Source organism: Ambystoma mexicanum, chromosome 2q (genome assembly GCF_040938575.1).
Source record: "Ambystoma mexicanum isolate Mex_15411 chromosome 2q, UKY_AmexF1_1, whole genome shotgun sequence".
NCBI lineage: Eukaryota > Metazoa > Chordata > Amphibia > Caudata > Ambystomatidae > Ambystoma > Ambystoma mexicanum.
Window position 1 is genome coordinate 538,564,149 of NC_090924.1, and position 16,142 is coordinate 538,580,290.

Genomic DNA, 16,142 nt, shown 5'->3' on the forward strand with positions numbered 1-16,142 from the left:
TTAAAAGCATGTGTCCATTCACATGGGGGCAACTATTTATTGGTTATTTTCTCTATTACTGTGTCAACATCATTACAGTCTAAATAATACCCATCCGGTAATTATGATTATGTATTCAATGTTGCACATAGAAATCGAGATTTAATATATTTACTCTATTGGGCAATGATGTATTTAACAGTCTTACTTAAGTACACGTCCTAGATCAATTAAGACCAATTAGAACTGTATTAGAATTTAATTAGATATTAAAATTATGCCAGTCAGTGTTCTCATTTAGTCCTGTTTCGTGACTTTTTGTCAGAAAAAAAGGCGCAATACATCTTTTGGTTAACCTCTTTTTGTCAAGATTCTTGTCATTGCTTAGATTATTTTTCTAAGCACATACCATCTAAGTTCTTCATATTTATGCTCTGCCGTCAAGAAATGGCCTATCAAGGGTGCTGTCAGGACTTTGTTCCTGATACAACTCTTGTGTTCGTTTATGCGCGTTTTAATTTTTCTCTGTTTTTCCAGTTTATTTTTTGACATGGACACCAAATTGCATATACGACCCACGTAGTGTTGCAATTGGGGAAGCATCTTTTTGCCAAGGTTTATTTAAACCTATATCTACTTCCATTGTTCTTTCAGAAACCACCTTACAAGCACCATAGTGGGGTCTCCCAGGGAGTGAATAGCTCACAGCTCAAGCGCAGCCTGCAATTAGTAAGTTTGACTCCTGCCAGGGTGTACTCAACGCTTCATTCTTTCAAGGTTGAGAAACTGAATGCAATTACATTGGGTAATAAGAAAAGCTATTCGCGCGTTGAGGTTATCATATGGCAGTGAATACTGCTATTGACTGCATTCAGAACATTCTGACTTCCGAAGCAGACAGGATAAACAACAGAACGTATTTCCCTGCATTCAGGAAACAGAAGATTTCTCTCAATAAGATACTGAAGCATCCAATGTATCGAAGTTATGTTACTTGATATTTGTATAGCGGTTTAATGCCATTTATTTATGGCTTCCAAGCCTGTTGGGTGAATGTCTCTTTGTCATACCGTAGTCTGAACAGACCTGAAACAAAAAAAGCATTACATTGCAAACAAATAGTATTAATCTCAAGTGACTGTTGCGTAAGTAGTGTAGTGCTATTATACTAGCCCTAGTATGAAGAGTGGTCCGGGACGGTGAGGAATGCTATGTCGGTGAGTGTCAGCTGGCCCAACTTTTTTTGTGGGACTCTGCCATATTCTATGGGCGCAGCCTTAAGGGTGGATGGGGACTAGTGGCAATAATTCTTTAAACCCCAAGGGCAAATGTCTACAGCTGAGGGCGCGGCTTTACTTTACATGCAGAACACATGCACAAGGACTGACATGCAATCACCTGCAAATTACATGCACATTTGTCATATATGTCAGATACATTCAATGCTTAGCCACTTGACCGGCCCTAATTGAGGAGGAGCAGACCTGTGTGACAGTCAAAGGCCAGATAAATGGTGTTAGCCATCTGCATATGCAGTATGATATATGAAAAATAATGCAATGAAACCCTGTTTTAGTGCGCTACTTCAAACGAGGGTTTTCGTGAAGCACCGTGAAAGTAAATATTCAATGTATCATTGTCCAATGTTATTGACACTCGCCATGAGAGCTCTACAGGGGTTTAGTTGAGTGTTGGAAGGAATGTATAGTTTGCATTGGTTTGACCAGAAAGAAATATGGCAGAACTTTAATGGAGGTCAATACTAGTGTGGTGGTAGCAATGCGTTAACACTAGTTGTGAATGCATGGTGGCCTTAAGGTGTCCTCGAGAGTCCCATGACTTTGTGGGGGCTACTAATCTATAATCCTATTGGATTCCCTCATTTTGATAGCCAGTGGGGGTGCTGGTAAAGCAGAGCCCGCTGGCAGAGTTGTCAGAGGCAGGAATTGGCTATGTGCAGAATGAGTACATAGGGGCACAAATGAATTTCCGAGAGGATCTCACCCACCCCGAGACATACAAGATTAGTGCTGAGTGAAGAAGGGGAAAACACCCTTAAATGTAGTGAATTAGTAAATAAGCCACTGGAATGCAGTATAAGACAAATTGGAGGCAATGTTGTAAAATAATGCATGGCATGCCAGCTGAGTCAAAATAGACCTTCAATATTAAGGACTGTATGCAAAGGCTGTCTGGAACCTTTTGCCAAGGCTTTTAGGCTTTGCTGCATTTCCTAGCTGTGTTTAAGCATTGCCCAAAGGGACAGGAGAGCAGACAAACTACCACTTAATTCTTAGACCTCGAATTGCCAGGTTCTAGAGACCGAAAAGCAGTGAGGGGCCTATGCTGTCTGACAGGAGGGTGGCTTTTGGTCTGTGACTCCACTGGGAGCAAAGCCCTGGACCCGGCTGTGTGGAAGTTCTAGAGGCCCGTGGTGTGGGTGGAAGGATGCCGCTTGTCCTGATGATGAGCTCTTCTGTGAGTTATCCGCATAATCCAGCCTTGCTTGCCCTTCTCACCCTGGCCTGTAGCTACATCATCCTGTTAAGAGTTCCGCAGGGTAACCTTAGGTTCAAAAGGGTTGTAGAGTCTGCTTTTGCAGATTTACAATGTGCGATCTGGACTTTTTCCTGAACTAAGCGACGCTAAGGTGTTTTATTTAGTTTATGTGTGGGTTGTGCAGTGCTATAGTTGTCAGCAGCAGGTACATCCTTCAGAATCCGTTTGAAATGGAGGCTGGATTACATTAAACCTGGGGAAGCCCACATCTACTTGCGCCAATGCCTGCACCCAGAGTAGACATTTTTGGAGCAACAAGAAGTGTATTTCAGTTCATTCACTCAACATGTTTCTAAAAGCCTCTTTCCTTCAAGGGGTTTCCGGAGACAGCCAAGGCGAGCATGCAGCCTTCTGTGTATTTGGTGGAGGGAGAAAGCAAACATCAGTTTAAATACCGTCCCCCACACACGTGTACACCCTAAGAACCAAATGCAGTATTTGCAGTATTTGTCTCCAGCCTTGCAGCAAAGTCTACCCTTACATTTCAAATGTCTATGTCTTGCCCTTATGTGGAACACATGAGTAGTGCATTTGCACTGCTAAGGTGTGGATGTCTGTCATATTGGCCTGCGGCGCCGGCCAGCCATTTCAACATGCTGCAGGCGCAGCGAGAGCAAGAACATACTGTTACACTTCTTGACGCAAAAAGCTTAAAGGCTCTGAGGCGGTCTTAAGGTGAATGCATTTGGAGATCAAATGGGGGGAAGGTGCTGCTTTGGATCTGTGGCCACATTCTGGGTCATGTTGCAAGTCTGGCACTGATAAAGTGGGGGGGGTGGCGGGATAATATATCATCATCTGATAATATATTGTCTGAGAGTGCAGTTTCTGTGCTGCGGGGCTGCGTTGGTAACGCAGCTCTATCAGATAAAGCTACCTCAGGCTTGTTGCATGCGTAGTGCCTTATGTCACAGTAAGGCCACCAGCTCACAGCATTCAGGAGCCGGGAAGGACAATTTCAGCCAGCAATGTAAATTGCTAAATTTACTGGGCAACCTGCTTTTTGTACAGCACTGAGCAGTCGTCAGTCACCTTGAAAGTTATAACAACAGGCAGGACCGGTAGTATGTCAGAAATGCAAACTGCTCATTTCTGCAACTCCCTGAAAAATGAGAAAATGAGCAACAATTTGATTTCAAAGTTAGCAATATTTTGGAGGATTATTTCTTTGAGAGGGTTCTTCATAAGAGTAAATGCAAAAACATGAAAAATGCTTTTGCTTTCTTATAAACTGTTCTTTTACATTACATTTAATGCATGCCCATGTTAAAATCCTTCTGCGCACAACCATTTAACCATTACATTTGCTAGTACGTTCATTTATTAACTTTACTCACTATTAAGTAATATTTATTTCACCACCACAATGCCAAAGGCTACATTGCTATTACGACTATGTGCTAATAGCCCTCAGAAGGGGTCCTTAACGCTTCGGATAATGACACTTCCCTCAATTTATGGCCCTCTGTTTCGCATCGGGCAATAACTTGGGGTGTTTCATTATCATGCAATAACAGCCCCTCCCTTGGTTCCTATGGCAATATTATTACAATTTTAAAAGTCCTTATTCCCGCAGATGTGTCGTATACAACGGAGATATCAAGCTGGATGAGATAACTAAAGCTAGTCCTGGATGGCATGACCGACCAAGACGGTCTTCAATTCCTTAGGCAATTTCAGGTGGCCTTGTTAAAGTCCTCCGGCACAATTTGTCCCCGGCCTCTCATGCTAATAGAAGGGAGATTGTTGCCAATACGGTTGGGTGTTTTGTTGGGCATAGGTTGCCCTCAGATGTGGCATTCTGTCAGCTTGCATATGCGCATGCCGAGTAAGCTCTGGAGGGAGGCATCTTAAAGGTGTTTGTGTTGTGTTGGTAGTCTGTGAGTGAGGCATCTTGAAGGTGTTTTTGTTGTGTTGGTAGTCTGTGAGTGAGGCATCTTGAAGGTGTTTTTGTTGTGTTGGTAGTCTGTGAGTGAGGCATCTTGAAGGTGTTTGTGTTGTGTTGGTAGTCTGTGAGTGAGGCATCTTGAAGGTGTTTTTGTTGTGTTGGTTGTCAGTGGGGGACTTTTGAATAGGCTAAACCGGGTCTGATCTTGTATTTACAATGTATCATACTCCGATAACTTGTCTAGCCAGCCAGTTTTGGACCAGTTGTAATGGCATCAGGATTTTGTTGGGAAGACCACTACAAAACAGTGTTACAATGCGTGTAGTGTATCTACTAAAAAGTCGTCACAAAATTGAATCTATTTGGTGCTTGAATGCAGCGCTTCTTACCAGATGAATGTTTCACCGAAGATTTCACGAGATGCGAGTGAAGGTTAAGGAGATCGATGGTGTGAAGGCAGGATGAAAGCTACTTGCGGTGTAGAGAATGATAATGGTTGATGAGCTAGGCCGATGATGGAGCAGGCATCTGTCTGTGATTGTGCCCCTAGGGGCAACTGAGAGGCAACAGAACAGTTTTGAAGTATAGGAATAAAAACCCTGAGTATGTGCAGTGGTGAATTGACACCTCCATTGGGCTTGCTTTGTAGTGTACAGTTTTCATATGAGCAAGCGTGTTCTGTTTTTGCAACAAAATAAAGCCCCTGGCCACTTTGGTAGATCATGGTGCATATCACATGTTTCCCCTTAGAACTCTATGTAAAACCAATATTTTTTGCCAATAATATATTTGAGAAATTGTGCTTTAAATTGCTGCATTGAACAGTACATTGTGGGTGGAGAATAGGGCTGGGCAATATGGACCAAAAGTCAAATCTCGATATTTATGGGCTGAATGGCGATATATATATTGTTTATGTGGGTTAAATGCTCAGTTGTAAGCCGCCAACTACATGTGATATGTCACTAACACCTTTATTTATAAGACATTGATCAAAATAAAATGCAAATACAGGGTTCCTCTTCCTGTTTGAGAATACACACAGCTGTCTAAATATCAAAATGTAAATAAAACATTGTATGTGTAATAATGTATATATATATATGTATATATCTCAATGTTAACGATATTGTCTCTTCCTATATCGATTTTGAAAATATTTATCGATATATCTCCAAAACTCGATATATCGGCCAGCCCTAGTGGAGAACATTGCATCCAACTGCATTCCTCCAGTATTGAAGAGGGAATGTTATGTATGCCACCCCTGTTTTGAAGGTCACCGGCTGCTAATGATCTATTGAAGCTGCTAATCACGGTGTACCCCAGCACTCCATCTCGCAGTTGAGGATCACAGACAGAGGGCTAGATCCTGATAGGGCAGGACAGCTGCGAGGCCCGGGACAAGAACCTGCAACTTCTAAATGCAAAGCTGGCGCCTTAAGTGAAGCACATCACTCTACAAATCAGTCAGCCTTGCCAATGTGCGCACACATTACATAACCAGCCTGATGACATGATTCTTCCCAGTCTAATTGTATAGGTTTTGACAACAGCGTATGGAAGATTTGCCTGAAATTACTTGAATGTTGGCCATGTGTATTCGCTGAATGTCTGGACCTGTTAAACAGCCCTACAAAACTGCGTGCTCCAGATGCCACAACTTCCCTACAGTCTAATTTTTGAGACCCATGAAGGCAACACTGACCTTTTGAAAACTGAAGCATTTATTTGTGGCCATTAGCATGTTAGGGAGACGGGCATCCGGCATATCCAGTCACAGGCACATAGCTGGAAATAAGCTCTCGCATGAAATGTATCTGGGAAATGTTAGAGTAGATTTTGAGAAACCATGCCTGCGACTGATGTCCACGATTTGTTATGCCATTCAGTTCCACCTCGGCACTGGGAATGCCCAGGCCCACCAGCATTCCTGGGCTGGCGATGCATACCCAGCATCTTTTGGGCCAGATTATACACCTAGAATTCTTCCTTACATGCTGAAGTGATGCATGTAAGGAAGAATACATGCATCATGTCTCTTTTTGCTAATACACAACTTTTCGTAGGCTTCGTTTTTGTAGAACGCATGTTCGCCCAACGGCCGTTGTGCTGCCAACGGTGAAAAGTCTGCTAATCATGTCGTAGTCGGAGAAGAGGACTAACGGTTGAAAAAAGGCCATGTCCTTAAAGACCTTCTCTTGCTCTCTGAGAGACAGGGAGACTATCCCAGGGGCCTAGGGATGCAAAGGCACACGCTATACTCCCTAGCCAAGCTTTCCTCCTCTTCAGAATAGTCCGGATGAAGAAGAGGATCCCAAAGTGTGCAGATGGGGGCATCAGATCATACACATTTGTTTTGAAAAGCAGTCCCTTGCAACATAAGGCCCAGTGCACCATAAAGATGCCAATGCTACGAAGGAAGAGTCGGCTTGAGGTGCTCAGACCTGCTAACGGTGTTGTCCCTGAATTCAGCATCCCCTGCAGACATGGACTGGCCGTGCTTCAATTTTCTCTGCTTGGGTTGCAATGCCCTTATGTGGTCGTTTCACAAACATGTTGCCAGAGATTGAGATTTAAAGAGAGGTTTTCAATAGTAACGGACTTCCTTCTGACTTTCTCTTCTCATTCTAGGAGAAAGGAATGAGTTTGTCAGAGTTACTCTTGGTTCTTTCTTTGTAATATAATGTCAGAGTAATTCATGTTTTTCCCAATACTACCGTAGTGGTCTCCTGGTGAGGAGGCCGGCCTGCAGTGCATAGTTTGGCAACTCTTGAGGTAACCAGACCTTGGTCTCTGGAGGTGAAAATGGGCATGGGGAGGAGGGAGATGAGGGAGCAGATAGTCTAAAGGGAGGACATTTGGGTAGATCTCGTAGATGAAGAAATGCTTGTTTCTGCTTGGATGTATTGAAGATCAAAGCTGGTGGATCGGGCAAGGGATGTTGGGGATGAAAAAGGGGGACAGTTGTGAGGCAGCAGTTGGTGTTTTCGGCAGGTCTATGACTACATTATAATACAGGTAGACAGTGAGTGGTTTGGTGATGTCGCCAGATGTGCTCAATTAGGCCCCTGAAGTATGGAAGCAGTTTAAGATGTGGGATTGTAAAGATTATCTGAAACCCAACAACCAAGCTGTTGAAGACTGTTGAGACTGTCACGGCTAATGCTGTAAACCTGTTGAGAGTTGATTGTGTGCACATCAAATCGTGTCTCTCCAGGATTCAACATTGCCTTGGAGAATCCCTTTTCTAATGTATTCATCCAAAGGAATCTGTGTATTTCGACACAACACCCTTGCGTAAAAGTAGTGAATACATTGCAAAGGTTCTGGTCTCGTAACATTCTTATGTAGAATGAACAGCCTACATTATAGAATCCTTTATATCTGTAATGTTCTTGTTTATTGACCATATGTTGAAATAGGCGAAAAAAAAATTATAAACTATTAAGCCAAAGGTGTCTGTACTTTCCACAGAATCAATGTGTAAAAACAATGAATGTATTGGCAAGGCTCCGGTCTCTTACGTGGAATAAATATGTACAATTTCAATTTTCTGGAAAAAATGTGTAACATTTATTTTAAAAACAATATGCAAACAGTCATGTAAAACGTTGGCTGTTTGCTCTACCTAATATTTTTATGAAATAGGTACCCTTGTAACACATGAATTTCTTTTTAGGCAGTGGCATTTTGAAACACCAGATTCCTTATGATGAATACATTATAAAATGAATACTGTAAGGCGCGTGCTCTTTCTTACTGGTAAGACTAGGTTCTCTTTGCCTTAAAAGTGGTTGTAAATAACGCACTGCATTAGGGGCGAGTGTCAGTTCGAGACCGTGTGTGGCGGTTTTCCTGATGCCTTTCTCTAGCCAGTGAAGGCCTTGCTCTGCGTCCGCAGGAGATAGAGTATCGGGGGGCAGGCATCCTGCAGAGCCGGCAGCAGCATCTGCTTTTAGAATCTGGGCGACCTGAGAGGAAGGAAAGCCTCCGAGTGTCGCGTCTCGAGCTTTTGTTTTGCTGAGCTGTCAGCCCTGGCCTGCAGCGCTGCTTCTTTCCGCTGGCCTGGCCAAGCGCGCTGGAGCGGGCAGCTGGCTCGCCGGCCACCGCTTACCCCCTGTGCCCCTGTCCCCGCGGAGCCCGAGTCCTGCCCAACTGTGCTTCCAAAGATTGACCATGAAATCGCCAAAGTACACGCTGCATTGCTACGACCTAAGTTCCAAAATGTGCGTTTGAAAATAGGTAGGCTGTGGTGCGTTTTTGTTAATGTTGTGCTTAAATTGCTTTTTCCTCAACTGACGCCCAGAGACTCACCTGCTCTGTTCTTCCTACTATGTAATTTGTGTTCCAAAACCTACATAGAGTGATACGTTTTCTTTCACCAATGGAAGGTACTCCCTTGTTGCCACATGTTTACCCCCTCATTTTGCCAAAACCTTGTGTCCTTCAACTCTTATTTTTCTTCTTTAAAAAAAATGTTTTAATATTCTGAACAGTCAACACTCACTCTCCATTTAATCCTGCATGCAGCTGACCTCTTCACACTTTATGTTGAATGTACCGCTCTGTACCGTTCCCCATCTGATCTGTGAATGTTTTCCTTCAGCAGGACGCCAGGATCAAGTTTGAATATGATGGCGAGAAGAGGTAAGGGGATGATTCTCTTTTCTGATCGTTCATTTTGCCCTTTGACTCGCGCACGCAGACCCTTTCCCACCGCCAGGTGTGCAGTTCAGATCTGAAATGGTCAACCATGCACTTGCCTGAATGATGTAGTGTGGTTCCACACATGTACGTGCATGAAATGCAGGCAGGCCCATTTGCACACATGGGTGCTGCCATGCCATCTCATTAGCCTCTGCATCCCATAGTCACATAGGTTAATGTGCACGCATGCGCTCTACTGGCGAGGGGCTTCGCCTACTCCTATAAGGTGTCATGGTGGGTACAAAGCAGATTGGGGTCAGTGATGACTGCTGTTTGCCTAATTCTGTATAACTACACATACACACAGCATGAGCATTGATGTACAGATTTTCACTTCACCTATGTTACTAGAGGTAGAATTGGAAGACATACATGTCCTCCTATTGGTCAAGTAGACCGCTGGCATCAGTTGCCCCATAACACACATCTACGTGTTTCCAGGAATCCTCTTCATATATATATATATATAGAGTTGGTGCGCACCTAATACCTATACAGGTGCGCAAGGTGGACCAACACAACACTTGATCTTCCCAGCTGAGCCGGCCCTACTCGGGCAACGCAATGCAGAGGATGGGATATGCGCATGAGTGCTGTGGACACAAACCTGTATTAGACAAACTCTGCGTTCCAGCTGTGCAACTAGAATCCTTGCCCGAGTAGTGCTAACACTAGTGTTTTATTCCAAGTCCTATTGCTGGATCTCCAAGTTTCCTGTTCTTTTCGTCAGAGCTCGAACTTCATTCAAATCCTTACTTCAAGAACTTCATGAACGCTCCTTTCCCAACCTGAACACTTATTTCACATGGGTTCCCTTTTTCATTCGCATTTCTTAACCAGGCAGATTCAAAATGCAACCTGCAGCTGTAGGCAGAATAGAAACCTATAAGCTGGAGCCAGGCCTCCAGATGTGCACTCTTCTGGAGCCCATGGCTAGTGATAGCTGACTCTTGGCGAGTAAGAAATGGTCTGCAGCGTGCATGTGGAGCGTTGAGGTGGCGAGGGACTTTTTGTGCCTGGCTAGTAACTTGCAAGTTGAAAGTTGTACCCGTGCTGGAGACCCCGCCCACCCCTTAGATCAGTGCTCCTTTTGAAGGGACGAAGCAGATACACTGTGGTGTGCAGGAAGAAAGCTGTGCTCGCAGTGGTTATTAAGAGATCTGGTTTGAGCACCTATCCCTAACCACCTGGACCATTATGATATGATAGGTTATTTATAACGCGCTTAATACCCAGAGGTTTCTAAGCGCAGACCCAGGGCTCGAACCTGGGTTGCTCCATGTCGTCTTGTTTCCAAGTCGAGCACGCTGCCGCTGAGCTATCCTCCCTGTGAAAGTTCGTTGAATCGTCTGCTTTACAAGCAGAACTGAATGAACGGTCCCGGAAGGGGGCTAGGGATTGGGCCAGCCATAGTCGGATTTCAATACAGTTATTATGTGTCGCAAAATCCTGATGCAGGGCAGCAAGCATGAATTTTATGAAAATAGAACCCTGAAAAATCACGAGTAAACTGGTCGAGGCAATGTGCTCATGAAAAATAGGTTTCCTCAAATGCAGTGCCAGGCAACGCTCCATGACCCCACACCTGTCATTGCTGGCAATAGAACCCTAGCAGTAGAACATGCTGGATAACAAAGGTAAGGGGTGGAATAATGGAGAACGCCGACTACTGGTAAAGAGACCAGAAAGCCAGCAAGGGCTGTTATGCAGCCCTTTTTTGCTCTATTTAGCAGATATTTATAACCTGGAATCGGCTACCCGACATATTTGGTTATCAGACATCATTGGTGCTGGATTGCAAATATTTTTCTGAGGCAGTGACAGTGTCCATGTGGGACGGCACACCTTTTAAGGACTGTAAGTACGTCTGCCATTGGGTAGCGCATTGTGACGCCGGCACATAATACGGTTCTGAAGCACTTTTCCCAAGTTGCCCCGCTCCAGTCACTCCCACGCTGAAGACACAATCCTGAACGAGTTTGTGGATAGTTCGCTGAAAAGAAACCAAGCCCTTTGAAGCCTTGCTTCCTGAGCAAGCAACGCTGAGTGGGAGCAAACCATGACGCACGCCCGGGAACCCAGAAGCAAAAGTGTCAAGTGTGTCCGTCCTTTCAGGCTCAAATCAGTTTCCTTGACAACCCCGGCTCATGTCCCCTTTAAAACAATGATTATAACGCCACTTCTGGGTTCCAATCTTTTAAGAGCTGGGAGTCTAACTGGCAGCGGCCATGCTGGGAAGGGAGGGCTGTTGAGTCTGCATACCTCCATAGCATTTCAAAGCTGGTTTGTGTAGGTGACACAAGTGAGCCGACCTTTTGCCTCAGATTTTGACTGCGCGCATAGAGGAATGGCCATTCACCGCTACCCAGTGTAGGTCAAACTGAAAAGAGGGCGAGCAATCTCCAAACTCTGTGCCAGGTCTGTCCACCTGTAACCTTGGTTCTCCTTTCTGATAAATTAAGGGGTGGTGCAGGGAATGCACAGGTGCAGACCTTATAGAAATGCAGAACGAGTTGTGATTTAGTTCAAGGAATCCTTGTCCGAGCCCCAATTCAAGGTCATACACTCATTTCCGCATCAAGCCCTAAATCGTAAACTCAACAATTCCTTTCACTGCGCCGACTTCTCTGCCCAATTCATCCCTTGGCCTGGAGATAATACATGAAGGTTGCATGGAGATCAGGCCACCTGCCCGGGGGACCAGATGAGGGGGGACCCATTTTACACGGAAGCCTTGCTAAATAATTGTATTCTAAATCATTTATATCATGAACAAACATTGTGATGTCATACTAAATAAAACAGACTAGCGATCGCAATTGTACTGTCTTCATATTTAATAGAACTCTAATCACTGAAATCTGTGGATAAGAATGCAAAGGATTCTGACACTGTGTTGTGGTGGGGGTCCTTCATCGGAACATTAGCTTGTAGCCAACACCTCCTTTAGAAAGGATTTAAAGAAAACCTCTGTTTTCCTGCTAGTGTACGAGATGCTTAAAGGGTATTATCCGTCTCTGCGCCAAGAGGGTACAATTCGGATCAAATCAAGATCAGTCATACATAGAACCCTATATAAATATAATTCTCCAAGGAGGTCTTTGTAATAGAGGCAGGGCATGCTCACGCAGACTCCCAACCCCACCTTTTGTTAAATGTTCCAGAAACGGGCCAGTCGTATAACCCCAATGGAGTGGCAGGTATAATCCTTAGGTTCTCTGAATGAGCATCCATTGTTCATGGTTGCAAACATTCTAATGTTACGGTGAGGGTTGTGGAAAATGAAGTGAGTACCAATCCCAGTGTACATTAAGATTTCAGCATGCAACCCTATTATCACAAGCATATCTGTCAAATTTAAAGATCTGTGGTCATTCTTAGGTTTCCAAAATCCTCTTTGATTTTATGCAAAGTTGCCAAGAACTCTCATTTGGGCTATTTCTCCCTGTCACCTTTATGGAGGCATTTCTAAAGAGTGCAGAACGAGTGTTCCAGATTATAACTGATATATACTGGAATTTATCATTAGAAATAAACTTTGAGACACAATGTTAGTATAACTCAATATTGTCTTTTTTTTATTGGCATCTCTTGCAAAAAAATTTTTTAAAACGGAGTACTCCCAAACCTCCTCAGAGTATGTGTGTTTTTTCCTGGTTACTCTGGTGTCAGACCTGACAATGTGAGGCCCCGTTGTAGCCTGCAGAGAGAGACAGACAGGAACATAGAGCGCAATGAATAGCTGCGGTCATTCTGCTGGCAATAATTCCCTTATTTATTGGTGGCCATTTGGAGGCTTTCCCTCCAAACTCGACGGTGCAGCGAAGGTGGCAGTAAATCTTTTACTGACTTTTTTTTATCTGTAAGACCAGCAACAATCCCCCTCCCCTTGCTCCCCCCTGCAGTTTATCAGAGTTTGAACATTTCTCCTTTGGGACCACCAAGGAGATTTGGGTGGGCAAACGCCAAGCCATGAAAGGGACATTACTGATTTAGGAAGGTTCAGCACTGTTGCCACGACCTTGGGTGTGTTGACAGGTGGGCGTATTAGTTTCAGTGAAGGTGTGGGTGCCATGGTCGTGGCCCCAGCTGGCATGCGGGAGCTCTTCTGATGGGACGAGTCAAGGTCCCCCAGCTCAAACCTGAGAGTTGAAGCATGAGTCGGCTCTCCCCTGCAGCCCTTCCGGGGGTCTTGTAGCATTCTAGTAATTGTTCGAAGTTGCTTGGCACCTCTTGGAGAGTTTCAGTACAGTCACAAATCCCAATCAAGGACCTCTTCAATTCAGAAAAGAATGAACCCCCCCCCTCTTATTTTACTTTATGCTGAACTCAACCCCTTCTAATTTTACTATACGCTTAACTTCAGTCTAAATCTGTTCCATCTATTTCTCTTTAGGAATTTATTGTCTAAAGCGAGCGCTTGGAAACCCAAAGGTGTGTAGCGCCTCATTGCAATAACAAATATATTTAGTTTAAATGTTTTGCTTTAAGAGGATTCACGATTTAAGAGGATTTAAGATTCACTTATTCCATCAGACTAACAGTAATTTTCTGTTTGAGCAAACACTCTAGCAAAATAATAACAAAGCCCACGGGCCAGAAAAACCTATTGCAGAAATGATAAAATAATTAACCAATTATTTTAGTGCCCTTTCTATTAAAATTATTTAATGCAATTGCAGCCTCCATAGGCTGCAATTGACCATGAGGTCAAAGGCAGAGATACTATCTTCTAACTACAGGCCAATCTCTTTATTGGACATGGTAGGAAGATTTACGCAATGGTACCATTAGGATGATTAAAGGCTTGTATCACAGATAATAAAATCGTAAGTCTCTTGCAAGCTGATTATCAGACAGATCTTGGCATAACTGATCAAAGCTACTGTTTTTTTTTATTCTGCAAAAAGTGTCATTTTAAGGAAATTGAAAGTACTTATTGATCTAAAAATTGCCTTTGACATTGTCCCTCGATTCAAACTTTGGGAGACATAGTAGATTCTTGGTATACCTCTTGTACTATTTAAAGCACTTTTTCCCATTCTATAGTAATGATGAACCGATGGTGAGAAGGAGCTTATCGGGTAACAGAGCCTGCTTCCCAGTCGAAAGGGGGATGCGTCAAGGGTGTGTGATGGCTCCCACAATCTTCTACCTCTTTATTAATGGTGTAGCTATTGTACTTTTTGCCACATTAACAGGCGCGCCAACATTGGGCAATGATAAAATTACATTATTTTCATGGGAAATCCTGCAGTAATGTCAACCCGATGGGTTTAAAAAAATCAGTTTGCTCTTTTCCAGGGATTTAGTGAAAGTAACAGCCTCAATAAACCATGCTAAAAAAATCTATGGCTTTAGAACCCTGCAGGGAAAAACAACCAAAATGTTTTTTAGATTTTGATGGTGGTCATATTGAACAAGAAAAAGAATAGAATTACCTTGGTATCAGATACATGTGCACCCTCTCTTCCTCCTCCTCTACCACTCCTGGCCCCTCTGAGGCCGTCTCTCCTCCTCCTTTCCCCGTTCACCCGAGACGATGTTTCTAGACAAGTTCGATCTATGAAAGTCTCATCAAAGCAGGTTCTCCCCTGCTCTTCCAGAACTATCAAGGACCACATCAACACCCTTGCTCTAGCTTTGGCCGATTTCTGCAATCACTCCTTTGCCACTGGAACTTTCCTCTCCCCCTTAAGCACTCTCTTCCTCTCCGGCTAACTATCGCCCAATCTCCATCACTCCTTTCCTGGGCAAACTCTTGGAAAAGCTGGCCATCTGCCAGCTTAATCTACACATTGAATCTGTTGGTTGCCTCCTTGACCACCAGTCTGGCCTCAGAGCTGCCAGAAGCAAGGAAACTTCTTTCCTGAACACCCGTGAAGACTTGCTCTGCAATCTTGACTCTAATCTCCCTACTGTCGTCATTCTCCTTGATCTATCCTCTGCTTTTGACACGGTCAACCATGCCATCCTGCTCAATCGTCTCTGGGACAACCTTGGTATTACTGATCAAGCCCTTACCTGGTTTACCTCCTTTCTCACCAACTGGCCCTCTCAGGTCTAACTGGGGTCTTTTCTTTCGCCTATCCCTCTCTCTACTTGTGGTGTTCCCCAGGGGCCTTACCTCTCTCCCTGGCTCTTCAACCACTACCTGGCACCTCTTGCCCACTGCATTGCTGCTTTCAATGTTATGCAGATGACAATCGGCTCTCTTTCAGGCTCCCCTCAGCCACCTGTGCTTCTCTCTTACCAGATATGCTCCTGTATGTCCATTTGCCCTTGCACTGCCTCCTGGCTCCCCAGCACTTGAGGGTCTGTATCTGGACCCCTACAGTCCCTTCTGTCTGCACTTATGAGCAACCTACTGGCTGCACTTGTGAGTTAACTGCACTTCCTCCTTCCCCTGCCCTCTGGCACTTCTCTCCTTCCATGCACTTGCACAATCTGAATGACACAAGGCCTAGTAGGATCGTTGTCTCTTGTCTGCCTCGGTTCCCCCTCCCTTGCCTTGTCGCGCCAAGAAACACTTGTGTACAGGCGCGTTATAAATGCCACATCATATCATATCACTAAAATGTGTTTTTTTAAATGTTGATGCACGGGGGACCTTTCTATTGCAGTAAAATCCAAAATTATTTGTGGCCTTACATTCCGTTATAACGAACACATTTTAACAATGAATTAAAACAAAAATAGACAGACATTGTCTCTTTGAAATTAGTTTACTGTCCCAAAAAAGAAGCACAGGAACCTACAAAATGAGGGTCGTCCGGAAGCTAGTTCCCCTCCACCGCCAGATGTTGGCACACCAGCGCTACAAGAGAGAGATGTCACGGGGTCCTGTTCGGGGGGAGAAGTCCAACTCACTCAATCTCCCTGCGGGAAATGGGCCCTTTCACACCTCAAAACACACTAAAGATCCCATTCCTTTGAACTGCTCCGCGGGAAAGAGGTGTAAACCTGCCTAAATGATCAGGTTTAAGCAGAGGTGGCATCTTGCAAT

General features: G+C 44.2%; 1 protein-coding gene across 4 annotated transcripts in view; it reads left to right on the plus strand.

Annotated features, from left to right (window-relative positions):
• The window catches only part of LOC138569585 (mitogen-activated protein kinase kinase kinase 3-like), a 696,616-nt gene that overhangs the window by 482,241 nt on the left and 198,233 nt on the right, over positions 1–16,142 (plus strand). For 3 of the 4 annotated variants that reach the window (XM_069647679.1, XM_069647681.1, XM_069647680.1), the window contains exon 4: positions 9,036–9,076. In XM_069647679.1, the coding sequence (XP_069503780.1) occupies positions 9,036–9,076 (41 nt within the window). The remainder of the gene's footprint in view (positions 1–9,035; positions 9,077–16,142) is intronic. The other variant, XM_069647683.1, reaches the window with a different exon arrangement.